General features: G+C 41.2%; 1 protein-coding gene across 1 annotated transcript in view; it reads right to left on the bottom strand.

Moving 5' to 3' along the window:
- Window positions 1–999: 999 nt before the first annotated feature.
- RAPGEF5 (Rap guanine nucleotide exchange factor 5) overlaps window positions 1,000–12,833 on the bottom strand; it is a 64,035-nt gene continuing 52,201 nt past the window's right edge. Inside the window, exons 14-16 of the mRNA XM_054991781.1 lie at window positions 8,675–8,739; window positions 7,408–7,462; window positions 1,000–6,713 (exon numbers count right to left, since the gene is read on the bottom strand). Coding sequence (XP_054847756.1) covers window positions 6,595–6,713; window positions 7,408–7,462; window positions 8,675–8,739 — 239 coding nt within the window. The 3' untranslated portion in view covers window positions 1,000–6,594. The remainder of the gene's footprint in view (window positions 6,714–7,407; window positions 7,463–8,674; window positions 8,740–12,833) is intronic.

The raw sequence follows: 12,833 nt of genomic DNA, 5'->3' as shown, positions 1-12,833 counted from the left end.
GGACAGGAGAAAAACAGTGGGTAGGCAGAAGTAGTGGAAGAAAATGCAGACCACTGGGATGGGGATTCCCCCCCCCAGTGAGTTTCTCCAAATCTCTTGCCCCCATTGTTAGCCATCTGATGGGATGGATGGAGGGTAGAGTATGCCCCAGCTTTCTCCCCCCCCCCCAAGCAGACTGACAAAGGCAGCAAGAGATTTGGACCACAAAGTGCCCAAACCAGGTCTTCTACGCCAATCCTGTCCCCCCCCCTCCACTCAGCTGTCCCCCCTCCTCTACCCAGTTTATTTGGGATCCGGATGGCTAAACAGACAAGACTAAACAGATAAGATGATGTGGAGATAGAGGCAGTGATAGGACAGACTGGGGAGGGAGAAAAAGTGGCTCAAGTTTGAGAAGGAGGTCATAAAGTGATAACTGGAAGAAGGGAAGACTGTAGAGACAGGATGGGGAGAGAGAAAGGGCTGGGAAGAGGGAGTGATATATGAAGAGTGAGAGGTGGAAGAATGGGGCAAGGAAGGAAGGAAGTGGGGTCAGCATTGGGGAACAGGATTTCCATGCCGCGCAAGTCTCAGTTGCCCAAAGGCTCAGGCCTATTTAGATAAAATTGTAATTTAAGGTTCTATTTGTTCTGTATCATGTTATTGCTGTTATTGGATGGCACTGAACTTCTTATCTTGTGGCCTGCTAGTAAGTAGAGAGAGGTGTGCATTAGGCTTCTGGGGATACAGCTGGATATTACTACATACCAATGATTATAATAGCAGCAACATCCAGATTACTTTATGCTTCATGCATTCTCCCAAAAATGCCTACACCAGTTGTACAAGTAGGCTGGTAATATCAGCACCGTGGGGACAAAACTGAATCCATGGCTGCAGTAAGTTGCAATCCTCCTGTTCACCACCACTGAATGGGAGGTGAAGTTTATGCACCAGAGCCGTACACCAGCCAGTGAAATGACTACTTCAGGAACAGAGATCAGTGCCGACACACAAAGACACATTTCATGGGTTTGTATTTTGAAAAGCAATATTTAAAAAAGTCAAAATGTAACATTTGCTTTTACAAGTTTTATCTTCATATTGCTTGGCCATTTTGACATATAAATTATTGCTTACTAGCTCTCATAAATACATAACACAATGATATATACAGAGGCCAACAAGCATGAAATATGTAAAGGAGTACATTGGCAACCACGTTCCTGGTAAATCAGAGTATTTCATACATACCAGTTCTAGTAATGGTGGATAAATACAAGGTATGGTCCCTGAGAAGTTAGGCGAATATCCTTGGTTTGGGCTATCGAATGCTACTAATTGTTAATGCAAGCTGACCTCATGAGGGCACTCCAGAAAGATTAGAATGAATTAGACAAATTTGTCAACTGTGCCTCAGTATTTGACAGTACAACAAGAATACAATAAATAGGCTATGCAAATAAATAGTAATTTACTCTGCTAAAAATGTTAATATTTACAGCCCAACTTTTTTTCCCCATTCAGTTTGTGGCAGCTTCCCCCCCAACCCCGGCTCATTAGGGTCTAATACATGTTAAACTGATGAAGCAACTACATCAAAAAACTTGTGTGAAACAGTGGTTTTTGATCTTGGTTGATTTGACTCATAGCAATTCACAGCTGCAGCAGATATAGAATGATCTTGCCAAAGATAAACTCTTAAATTCCATTAGTTTATCTGAGAGTTCAATTCTCTGTGTTTATCTGAAAGTTCAATTCTCCCATTGAATGGAATTACACATAAGGCATGTTCAGAAGTAATTTTGAGAGGAGCCAAAAAAAAGTTAGCCCTCCTTCCTGATATTACAATATGCAGTCACAGATATACATACTACCAACTCACACGCTGGTTCAGTTATCAGTCTTGGCCCTTCTCATGTTTCAGGAGGTTGTCTACTTTTGATTTTTAAAATGTATATTTATTCATTTCTTCCTTTGTTTTTTTTTTAAAGAGTTGCAAAACTACTTTAGAGATGGGTGGGGAGAGTTTGGTTAGTGACTGCACAAGTAACCAATCAAGCGCTATGCACAGCTGTTGTAAAATCACTGAGCCTGTTTTCCTAAATTCCCTACAGCAAGTATGCTTCTGGAGCAGCTCCACCAGTCAAATAAAATCTCTGTCTCCTGGAAGTTTTGCAGTAACAGTCTAAAATGGGAAGCTAATGATCTCTTTGTAATAGGTGTAAGATTGCCACTACCTGTCAACATTTTTTTAAAGAAAAGTCAGAAGCATGACTCCATACTTTTTCCCAGAACAATTTGCTTCCATATGTTTTATAAAATACATTATCCTTCTGCCTGCAAAAACTGTCCTCTCCCCCCCATATGCTGGGCCAAATCAAAGTTAAATACAGATCAACACTAGCACACTTCTGACATGTCTTGCTTTGATTTTGTCTTTTCCCTTTGACTGAGAAGTGGCCACTGACTACCTTAAAAATTTATTCATTTATCCATGGAGTTCCATGCCAGATAGTACATACATAAAAGAAAGGAAATAATGCCAGATTTTTGTATTAGAATGCAAAGGGATAATATGGGCTTGTCCATGAAGCAGGAAGATTTCTGAACAGCAGCTCATCATGGTATTTTGCCTTGCTTAAAAGGACAAAAAAAATAAAGGGACACAATACAGATAAATCAAAAAGTGTCCAGTAGCACCTTTAAGACAAAGTTTTAACTGTGGGAAGAACTATGAAGGTACACAGATCAGGAGAGGGAAAACATGAAGAGATAAGCCAGTGCTAGGCTCTCTTGGACCTTTCTTACATGCCCAGGATAATGCTGATTGCAACTTCCGGATCAGGAAGGAATCTTCCTCCAGGCCAGATTGACTGGAGATCCTGGAGGGGTTTTTTCTTCTTCCTTGGGCACAGAGCAGGGGTCACTGGGTGAGGGGGGGGGAGGTAGCTGTGAATTTCATGCATTGGGCAGGGAGTTGCACTAGATGACCCTTGGAGTCCCTTCCAGGTCTATGTTGCTATGTTTTAAACCTTATGCCAACAAACATGTGTTCCCCAAACATGTGCATTCATTAATGAAAGCACAGTGGCAGGGTTTGCTCAATCCTTTTCACATCTGCTGACTCTTCCCTGCAAATCCCTCTCCATTGACCATTTATCCCCTAGCCAAGCTTCTGGATTCAGAGCTCAGGTGGGAGAATTAAAAAACAAAACACAGTAACCAGTAAGAAAGAATGGATGGAAGGACTAAGAATCTATTGCCCCCATACATAAGCCAAATGTGGGGTTAGGATCCCATGTCTGTACGATAATGTCTATTTCTAACTTCTGAGGGTCTGACTGGCTTGCAGACATTAAAAAGATTATGTACAAGTGTGGTGATCCAAACAATTATTTGCATGTGGAAGAAACAGTACATGCAGGCAAAATTGGTCAGAAAGTTTTCGTTTATAGCAAACTCCCACTGAAGAAAGAAGTTGTAATTTAGTTATAAAAGTATCTTGCATTTCCAGCTAAGTGGCTGGAATGACCTTATGTGCCTGAATAGCGTATTTGGAATTGGTACTGATTTCTGTGGTGGTGGAGAGTGCCCTCAAGTCATAGCTGACTTACAGCAACCCCTGATGGGGTTTTCATGGCAAAAGACTAACAGACGGGGTTTGCCATTGCCTGCCTCTGCAACCCTGTTCTTCGTTGGAGATCTCCCTTCCAATTACTAACCAAGGCCGACCCTACTTAACTTCTGAGATCTGATGAGATCAGGTCCCCCTAAGATATCCAAATCAGGGTATTACTGATTTGTGCAATTACCTTAATAATGTTTTTATTCAATAAACAGTCAATTATCCCCATTTTAATTGATAAAAGGTTTTTTTAAAAAAGGAGAAACAATATATCATATTGATGGTTGTTGTGGGTTTTCCGGGCTGTATTGCCGTGGTCTTGGCATTGTAGTTCCTGACGTATATCATATTCATAGTAGCGAGTACAGTCCTGTTTCAGAAACATACTGTTTTTTTTTTACAGTATACCTGTACATTATTTCACAATTTTCATACTGGGGGAGGGCAAAATTTACTTGAAGGGCCCATTACGATTTAAAGCTGATTTGTCTCTTTCAATAGCACGTAACCTACCAGGAAGAATCTTGTGTAGAAAAGTTCCTAAATGAGTTGTGATCGTTAGACCACATGCAATTCAGTTAAAGAAAAAAAAGAGTTCAATTGCTTTGGCAGACTTACATTTCAAACAGGACTGTTTTTCCCCAGCCTCATTTGTCCAGCATAGCATCACAAAGCAGCACGCGTTCACTGCCCAAAGAGTATTTTCTATAAAGCTGCATGTAAATAGGTTTTCACAATGAAATGCACGGACTCATCTCATATGTAACCACATAGCAATTCCTTGAGACAACTTGATACCATAATATTGAAGGTGTTTTAAAAACAAGTGGGAATTGCAGGCAATTTCCAGAGCACCTGATAATAATTAATAATGATTTTTATGAAAGTAAAAATTGATGATGAAACAGGAGAATTATTAGAGGAAAGTGATGTTCACTTTTTAAGTATTAGTTTTGACATCACAGAACATGATCTTTAAATAAACGAGTTTGAGCTTCTCTGACAAATTTTTTAGCGCTATGAATGTTAATATGCATTTGTGACAATGGGACCCAGGTTTCTCTCTCAAGGAAGTTCATGTGTTTGAAATGGTATGTTTTCCCAGGCAGGCAACACAGATCCAAGGATATGACTAGGCAAGAGTCATAAAATCTATTAAACAGGGCTGACACCATGGATTAATTGCAACGTCCCTTTCCATATTGTGCATGTTGTAATCTTAACAACTGTGCTCAGTTTGCAAAGAAAAGATTCTCATGCAAACTAAAACTGAAGCTATATGAGGGACTACCCCTTGTCATAGTCAATCCCAACAGCAGTAATCAGATTTTGCCTTGAGATATTAGTAGGACATGCTGGGGAGAGCAAACTGATAAGGAATTTTCTCAGAATTTCCCTTGAGAGTAATCCATTTCAGTTAGATTATGATTTCTTTTGCAAGATGAGCATCCCCTTTGGTTTGCTAGAAAGTACACCCAGCCTTTAAAGAGAGGAGGGAAAGACAGCAGTATGGTCATTCCCTGAGCACAGGTAATTCACACCCTTTGCAATATAGGTATATTGCTATTGCGTCTGAATAGGTACTTGCAGGACTATTCCACAAAAGCAGAAGTGCAATACTGTCAAGGACTGAACTGTTCAAACAGGTCTCCTTGTGTCCATTTTGTCTTCTAAAATGAAAAGTGTAGGCTCTGTAGATTAGGTTTTCCATGTATGTAAAGTATTCAATTTAATAATGTTGACAGGTAAATCATACAGTACAGGGGTAGGAACCTTCTAGCATGTATACCAAACAAGTGGCCCAAAAGACCATATTGCTAGCAAGGCCGGTTCTCTGCCCAAGTAACTGGGGAGAGCCCCCATTTCCAGGGTTCTGGGAGAAAGCTATTAATGCTTATCTGCTGCATTCACATGCCCTTGGTGTGCAGCAAAACACTGCAGAACAGCCCCTAGTATTGTGGTGTGGAGACTGCTTTTGCAGCATCTACACCTAAGGGCCACTGTTGTCCCCTCTCCGACATTGGAAGTCGCTTATTGTAGGTTGCATTTACCCTCTGATAGATTCTGCTTATCTATTTATCTGGTGTCTATAGCTTGCATCTCTCTAAAGTTAATCAGTTACCTTATGTACAGAAATCATGAAGAATGCACTGCATTCCTTTGTAATATGTAACGGAGCCTATCAGCTGTAGACACTGTTACCAAAATTAGACTCATTGGAAAAGCAGCAACACACAGGAAGTTCTAAATTTAAAAATTATGAGAAACATTCTAAGTACCATGGTCTCTTCCAGTTGATCAAGTGTAAAGACACTGCACGAGTTACCAGAAATTATATTCACATGAACTTTTTTTCTTTTTTGCTATGAAGCACATTCTGAAGTAGAAGTGATATAATAAAATAACAGCTGCTGTTTGACTACTATTTTATATAATTGGTTTGAATTCTGTTTGCATGCTGTGCTCTTATCAAGGTATCTTGCTTTATGCTTCAATTTTGCAGTGGTTACTGCATATCCCAGGGAAGCCAAGATCACTCAGTACTTCCTCCTTCCCTCTCTTTTTGGCAACAGTCAGTACTTTGGCAGCTTATGATCAATGAGGTACATTCCTGTGTGGCAAATTATGAGCACTTTTCTCATACGATGCTGCTTCCTTCATGGTGGTACAAGTGTTTTCTTTCAATGTAACACTGACAGAATCTGGATTGAAAGGTACTCTGGACCATCACTGTTTTTAAGGAAACTCAAGTGTTGAATGAGGAGAATTCTGTTCCTCTCTTCCTTGCTCGGCAGTTGAATGGAATTGACATTTTCCTCATCCTTGGAAGGCTGATGTGAACAGTTCCTCTTTTTACTTAGCATGAGATTCCTGCATATGCTGTGGTATCAGCTACTGATAAAACTCAGTAAACATCTCTCTCCCAGGGAAGCAACTTGCTTGGCATAAACATTCACTTAATTGAAAGTACTGCAATTTGTGTGAATTCACACGCGAGGCTCTATCTGATGAGAAAGCTCAAACAGCATCTGCTGGTTGTCTATGATGTGCAAATGATGGACATAGGACTTCAGCTCCAAATGCTCTTTGGAGGGTGCTTCACTTCCTAAAGGTTAGAGAAGAGAAAAATGAATAATAGTAGTTAAGTTGCAGCTTTGTTCTTTTTTTCTGAACTCAGGTCCAAAGTACAATGAAGCAAAGACACTGGCACTTCCAGACTGTTCAGTTTTGATTTCCAGCTATTTTTTTTTCATGCTAATGATTTGTAGATGCAGCTGGAGATTTTGACTTCTGACCTCACTTGGGCCTGTAGCTATTGACTTGCCCCATACCTGCTCTCAAGTAGCCTCTGCCCTAGAGAAAGAAGTTAAAATACATACATTGGCTTTAGTTACTTGAGCAGTTGAATGCACTGGAATAAGATAAAGGACTACCAAGAGATAAAAATCAACTGTACATTTTAGACTGCTGGATTCTGTCAATTCTGGGGCCTTGATTAGGCTGAATTCTTCTCACCCTTTCTCCACTTTAGTTGCTCTCTGAAGGGCAAGATGAGATTTCAAAATTGTTTCTCTACACTTCTACACCTCCAGAACTTCTCACAGGCCTTCAGCTTCTGTTTGCTATGCAAACATTAATTGGGATGAAATGAGTCTCTGGCCCACAAATACTTGCAACACAATATATATTAGTCTTTAAGGTGCCACAAGACTCAGCTGCTTTGGGTAAAAGGAAAAGTTTATTGTGTTGTAAGGCTGGCCAAGGAGACTGTGTGGAATGATGCATTTTATCTTACTCACCAAACTGGTTACGCCGGCAATGTCTCAGTGATCGGACTGTGTCTGCAATCATATGCTGTGAAAATGAAAAAAACAAAAGACCATTTAGTAAATATTAATTTAACTGAAGCTCTTAAAAATAAGAACACTGTGGCAGTGGTAGTGCAGGAAGCAAGCTGTATTCCTCTGTCACTTTCATTCTTTTGGCGACTACGTAACACAAGATCTTGCAAAAGAAAAGTATCACAATGGCTTCAGTCATTAACTCACAGCTGCTTTTATCAACATCAGTCTATCTTTATTGCATTAGCTGCAAGATAAAATCTAATGTCCATCAAGATAAAATAAAAACAAAAATTCAGACATTTTCAAGGAAAAAATTAAGATACATAGTAAGCTCCAGGTGGTGGCTGGAGATCTCTCCTGGCCACAGAGATCAGTTCACGAAGAAGATGGCTGCTTTGGATGGTGGATTCTATGGAATTACACCCTGCTAAGGTCCCTCCCCTCCCAGCCCTCTCCAGGTGCCACACACCCCCAGATCTCCAGACATTTCCCAGCTTCTAGCTGGCAACCCTGTCTCTGAGGTAGATTAGGATGAGAGTCATTGATTGGCCCAAGATCACCCAGCAAATACCAAATACCTTGGTCTCCTGGTTTGGTGAAAATTTGGCTTTCTTTCCAAATCTTGGATTCAGGTTGCGCAGCACTAATCAGAGTCCATGAGACTCATGAAAGCTTAGAGGAGTCTTATTATTTTGGTTGCATCAGACTATCATGCTTAACCTCCATGGAATTTATTAAACTTAAATGCATATTTTTGCAAACTGGAAAAGGTACGAATATTTAAAACAAAAGCTCACCTAAATTGTTCTAAGTTAATAAATTAATACTTCCACTGTTGCTTATTCACAGAACACATTGTAAATATGGCTAAGCATTCCTCTTCTGAAAATAAGGTATAAACTAGAAACAATCACCATTGAGGAGATTATCATGCTTCAGTACTATTGTGGGAAAGCCATCTGCTTTTATATACCTTTTTTCGCTTTTTCTTGCAGATTCTTTACTCTTGGGTGCTAATTTCAAAGTAAAATGGCTGATGAGAGCCGGGCTATTTGGTTAAAGGAATTCCTACTGACAATGAGGAATGCCTTTGATTCTAATGACACTTTATGTTACACATATGAAAGAATATTACAACTATGTGAGAGAAAAGAAGATGAGAGAGAAAAATAGTAATAGTTTTCGCGCAATACCAAATTTAATAAAGGGAAATATTACCTACCAGTTTCTCAAAGTTAACAAGGTTATCCAGAAAAGTTTTATTTCCTTCATGAATAAAAGTTACATCTAAAAAACAAAAAAGCGCCATAATTGTTTTCAATTTTTATGCTCAGCAACATCACATGGATGGTGACTATACTGGTGAATATTGTTACATTTTATACTATTTGTATTCCTACAACAGACAATTTTTTAAAAATTGAAAGTAACCTAACATTTACATTATTGCATCACTTCCTACCCAGTTTATCTTGAAAGACACTGTTCATAAACTTAAACCTCTAGGTATTTTTTTCAGCTCTTTGAAAGAAAGGCTCTTTCATTCTCTACCCACTAAATATTAACTTCTCTTGATTGAAAACAAATGTGTGTCCATACTGTGTGCCCATACAGTATGGATACACGAGGGACACATAAGTACCACATTATACCAGAAATCGACAGATGGGCAAACGTATCTACATGCCTCCCCCTACCACCCCAACCACATCAAGCAATCCATTGCATATAGCCAAGCCCTAAGCTGTAGTCACATTGCTCCAGGCCCTCAGAGATGCTCACTTGAAAGATCTGCAACTGGCATTTTTGCAACTACACCCCTGACATGGTGAGAAAGATGATTGGAAAGGCCAGAATGACATCCAGGGATAGCTTGCTACAAGACAAGCCCAACGAAAACAACAACAGAACACCGCTGATGGTCACCTACAGCTCACAACTCAAGCCAGTTCAACACATTATTAATGCTACAACTCATGCTGAATTGTGACACTTCACTCACACAGGCACTGGGGGGGGGGGGCGATCTTTTCTTGCTTACAGACAGTCTACCAACCAAAAACAATTACTCACCCACAATGATAAACTACTTAACAGTAACATGGACTCTGGTACCAAGGCCTGCAACAAACCAAGATGCCAACCTTGCTCTCAGATAGATCCTATCAACACTATCAGTGGACACAACAACATCAGCCATACCATCTCAGGTTCATACTCCTGCACATCTTCCAGTGTGATTTATGCCATCATGTGTCAGCAATGCCCTTCCACCTTCTACATTGGACAAACTGGCCAGTCCCTTCGACAAAGAATTAATGGACTTAAGTCTGACATCAGAAAACAAAACATTCAAAAACCAGTGGGGGAACATTTTAACCTTCCAGGACATTCAGTTGCTGACTTAAAAGAAGCAGTTATCCTGCAGAGGCAATTCAAAGGGAGATTAGAGAGACTGCTAAATTGCAACTGATAATGAAGCTCAAGACAATGCATCCACCTGGATTGCATCAAGACCTAGGCTTCCTGTCTTGTTACCAATGCTGATTTTTCCACCCTTGCTATCCCTCTGCATACCCCACCCAATCCAGTCACTCCTGCTATTGTCATTCACCTACTATTGTGATTCAGCATCTGAAATCACTCCATTCTCCAAGATATAAGGACAGATGGACTCACATTCTAGCTGTATCTGAAGCTCATACCCTACCACAAATTTTGTTAAGTTTTATAGATGCTACTGGACTCTTGCTGTTTTTCTACTGCTACAGACAGACTAACATGGCTACCCATCTTAAAGCAAGAAATATGATTGCATTGCAGCAAAGCTCCCCCAACCTAGACTATTTCCTCATTTGGAGTATGTGGAATATGTATGGTGCTTCTGCTTTTGAATCAATACTGAACAAGCTACACAAAGACTAAAACCATGCCTTTGATAGACAGAGTCACAAAGCACTAGGATAGAGATGAATAACTACTGTATCAGGACTAAATCAAGACTGTTGAAAAATACCGTCCAAGCATCCAGTTGCCACCTTAACAAGCGAACAAAAAATGGGATGGTAGTGAAAGTTTTATCAAGAAGACTTGCTACCAGGCCAGCTTGTATGGAGGTGCAAGTGGCTGGATCTTGGACTACCAATTGTCACCCTCCTCTCCAAGCTTCTCTCCAGTCACTCACGCTGGCAATTTAATCTGTACCATAATATAAACACTGCAGATGTGCTCTCTCAAATGCTATCCCATTATACCTCATTTGAGGAAGACCTAAGCCAAGCAGGCACTCCGACTACAGCTCAGTTCTTCCCTCCAGCCTTCATGGCTGGAACCGAGGTGCAACAATCACATATATACTCCTACTACATTGGCTTGCCTGTCCCATCTCTAAATAAAAAAGGAGGTGAAATTGTTACTGTCAGTGTTAATAAAGTAAGCTGCTGAAGACTGAAGAGTTATTTTTCACATGTTCTTTAAGTCTGCAGGGAAAACCTTTGGGAGGGGAGGGAAAGAATGCAAGAAGAAAAGAAATTTGCTTTGCTACCAACATGTATGAGTCTAGATAAATTCAGGGGAGCAGAAAATTGTATCCGAGCTACAAAGTAAAAGCAAAACAGTGTTTTATTAAATATTTGAAAAATCGGCAAGATATCCAAAAGCAGTGTGTGAAACAAGACTTATAGAAACAAAGTGTATAGAAAATCAGTTGCTTTAAAAGTAGCATTGCTGCCATATGACTCCCCCCTTCGCTCTATTTTAAGAGCTATTTCAAATTTCCAGTAATACCTATATTACTTATAATTGCTGAAAGGTATTAATGCCTCTCTCCTTTCCTTGAAGAACCCAACCAGGGCTAAAGAACTGTGGATCAAATCAAAATTGCACAGTTGTCTTTTTGGTTCTGCCCTTTTTTCTAGCCATACAAGCATTTGTGCTTACATCCTTAATTCAATTCTATTTATGGATTACAGATATCAAGACAGCCATATAAACATACCTAGCAGGACCATGTCCTGCTAAATGAATGTGCCTGGGCACTGGGATCTCTACCATAGACTCTATTTCTTGTGCCAGCTTTCTGAGGTAAGATGGACAGCCATGAGGAACAGTGCCTTTGAGGAGGTGGCACTTTGGTTACAGAACTCCCACACCTTTGCTATTCACCTGGCACCTTCTTTTTTAAATTTTAAGTGTGAGATGAAGATATTTTTATTCCTTGGGGCCATTGAAAATTGGCACGGAGGGGTATCGTTTTTGTTTCTTCACTGTGACTTGGTATCCATTATGTCCAATCTGTTGCTTGAATATATTTTAACATTCAATTTATTTATTTATTTATTTATTTATTCAATTTATATACCGCCCATCCCAGGGGCTCTGGGCGGTGAACAGTTAAAATTGATAAAAACAAAAACTAAAATCAATATACAAATAATAAAACAAATTAACAAGGTGCAGTGGTGGGGAGAACCTTCCCCACCCCAAAGGTGGGAGGCCGACATGGCACCGCCCCCTTCAATCACCAAACGCCTGGCGGAACAGCTCTGTCTTACAGGCCCGGCGGAACGATAATATGTCCCGCTGGGCCCGGGTTTCCATTGACAGAGCGTTCCACCAGGCTGGGGCCAGGACTGAAAAAGCCCTGGCCCTGGTTGAAGCGAGGCGGGCTTCCTTAGGGCCGGGGACCACAAGTAAATATTTATTCGCTGATCGGAGCGATCTCCGGGGAACGTACAGGGAGAGGCGGTCCCGAAGATATGCCGGTCCCAACCCACTCAGGGCTTTAAAGGTAAGAACCAACACTTTGAACCTGATTCGGAATTCAACCGGAAGCCAGTGCAGCTGGCGCAGGACAGGTGTGATGTGTGACTGGTAAGGTATACCAGTCAGGACCCGTGCCGCCGCATTCTGGACCAGTTGTAGTTTCCGGATCAGGCCCAGGGGTAGCCCAGCGTAGAGTGAGTTACAGTAATCTAGCCTGGAGGTGACCGTTGCATGGATCACTGTAGCCAGGTCCTGGGGCGTCAGGTAGGGGGCAAGTTGCCTGATCTGACGAAGATGGAAAAATGCAGACTTGGCAACCGCCGTGACCTGGGCCTCCATCGATAGGGAGGCATCCAGGAACACACCCAGACTCTTTACCACTGGCAAAGTTGCCAGTGGTGTCCCATCCAGGGCAGGGAGCTGGATCCCAACATCTGGCAGCCCCCGTCCCAGCTGCAGGACCTCCGTCTTCACTGGGTTCAATTTCAGCCTGCTCTGTTTCAACCATGCCGTCACAGCCTCCAAAGCTCTGGCCAGATTGTCCGGGGCCGTGTCTGGCCGGCCATCCATCAACAGAAAAAGTTGGGTGTCATCCGCGTATTGATGACAACCCAGCC

The sequence above is a fragment of the Eublepharis macularius genome, chromosome 11, assembly GCF_028583425.1.
Source record: "Eublepharis macularius isolate TG4126 chromosome 11, MPM_Emac_v1.0, whole genome shotgun sequence".
Classification (NCBI taxonomy): domain Eukaryota; kingdom Metazoa; phylum Chordata; class Lepidosauria; order Squamata; family Eublepharidae; genus Eublepharis; species Eublepharis macularius.
Note: the sequence above shows the minus strand (reverse complement) of the source record. Positions and strands in the feature narration are given on the sequence as shown.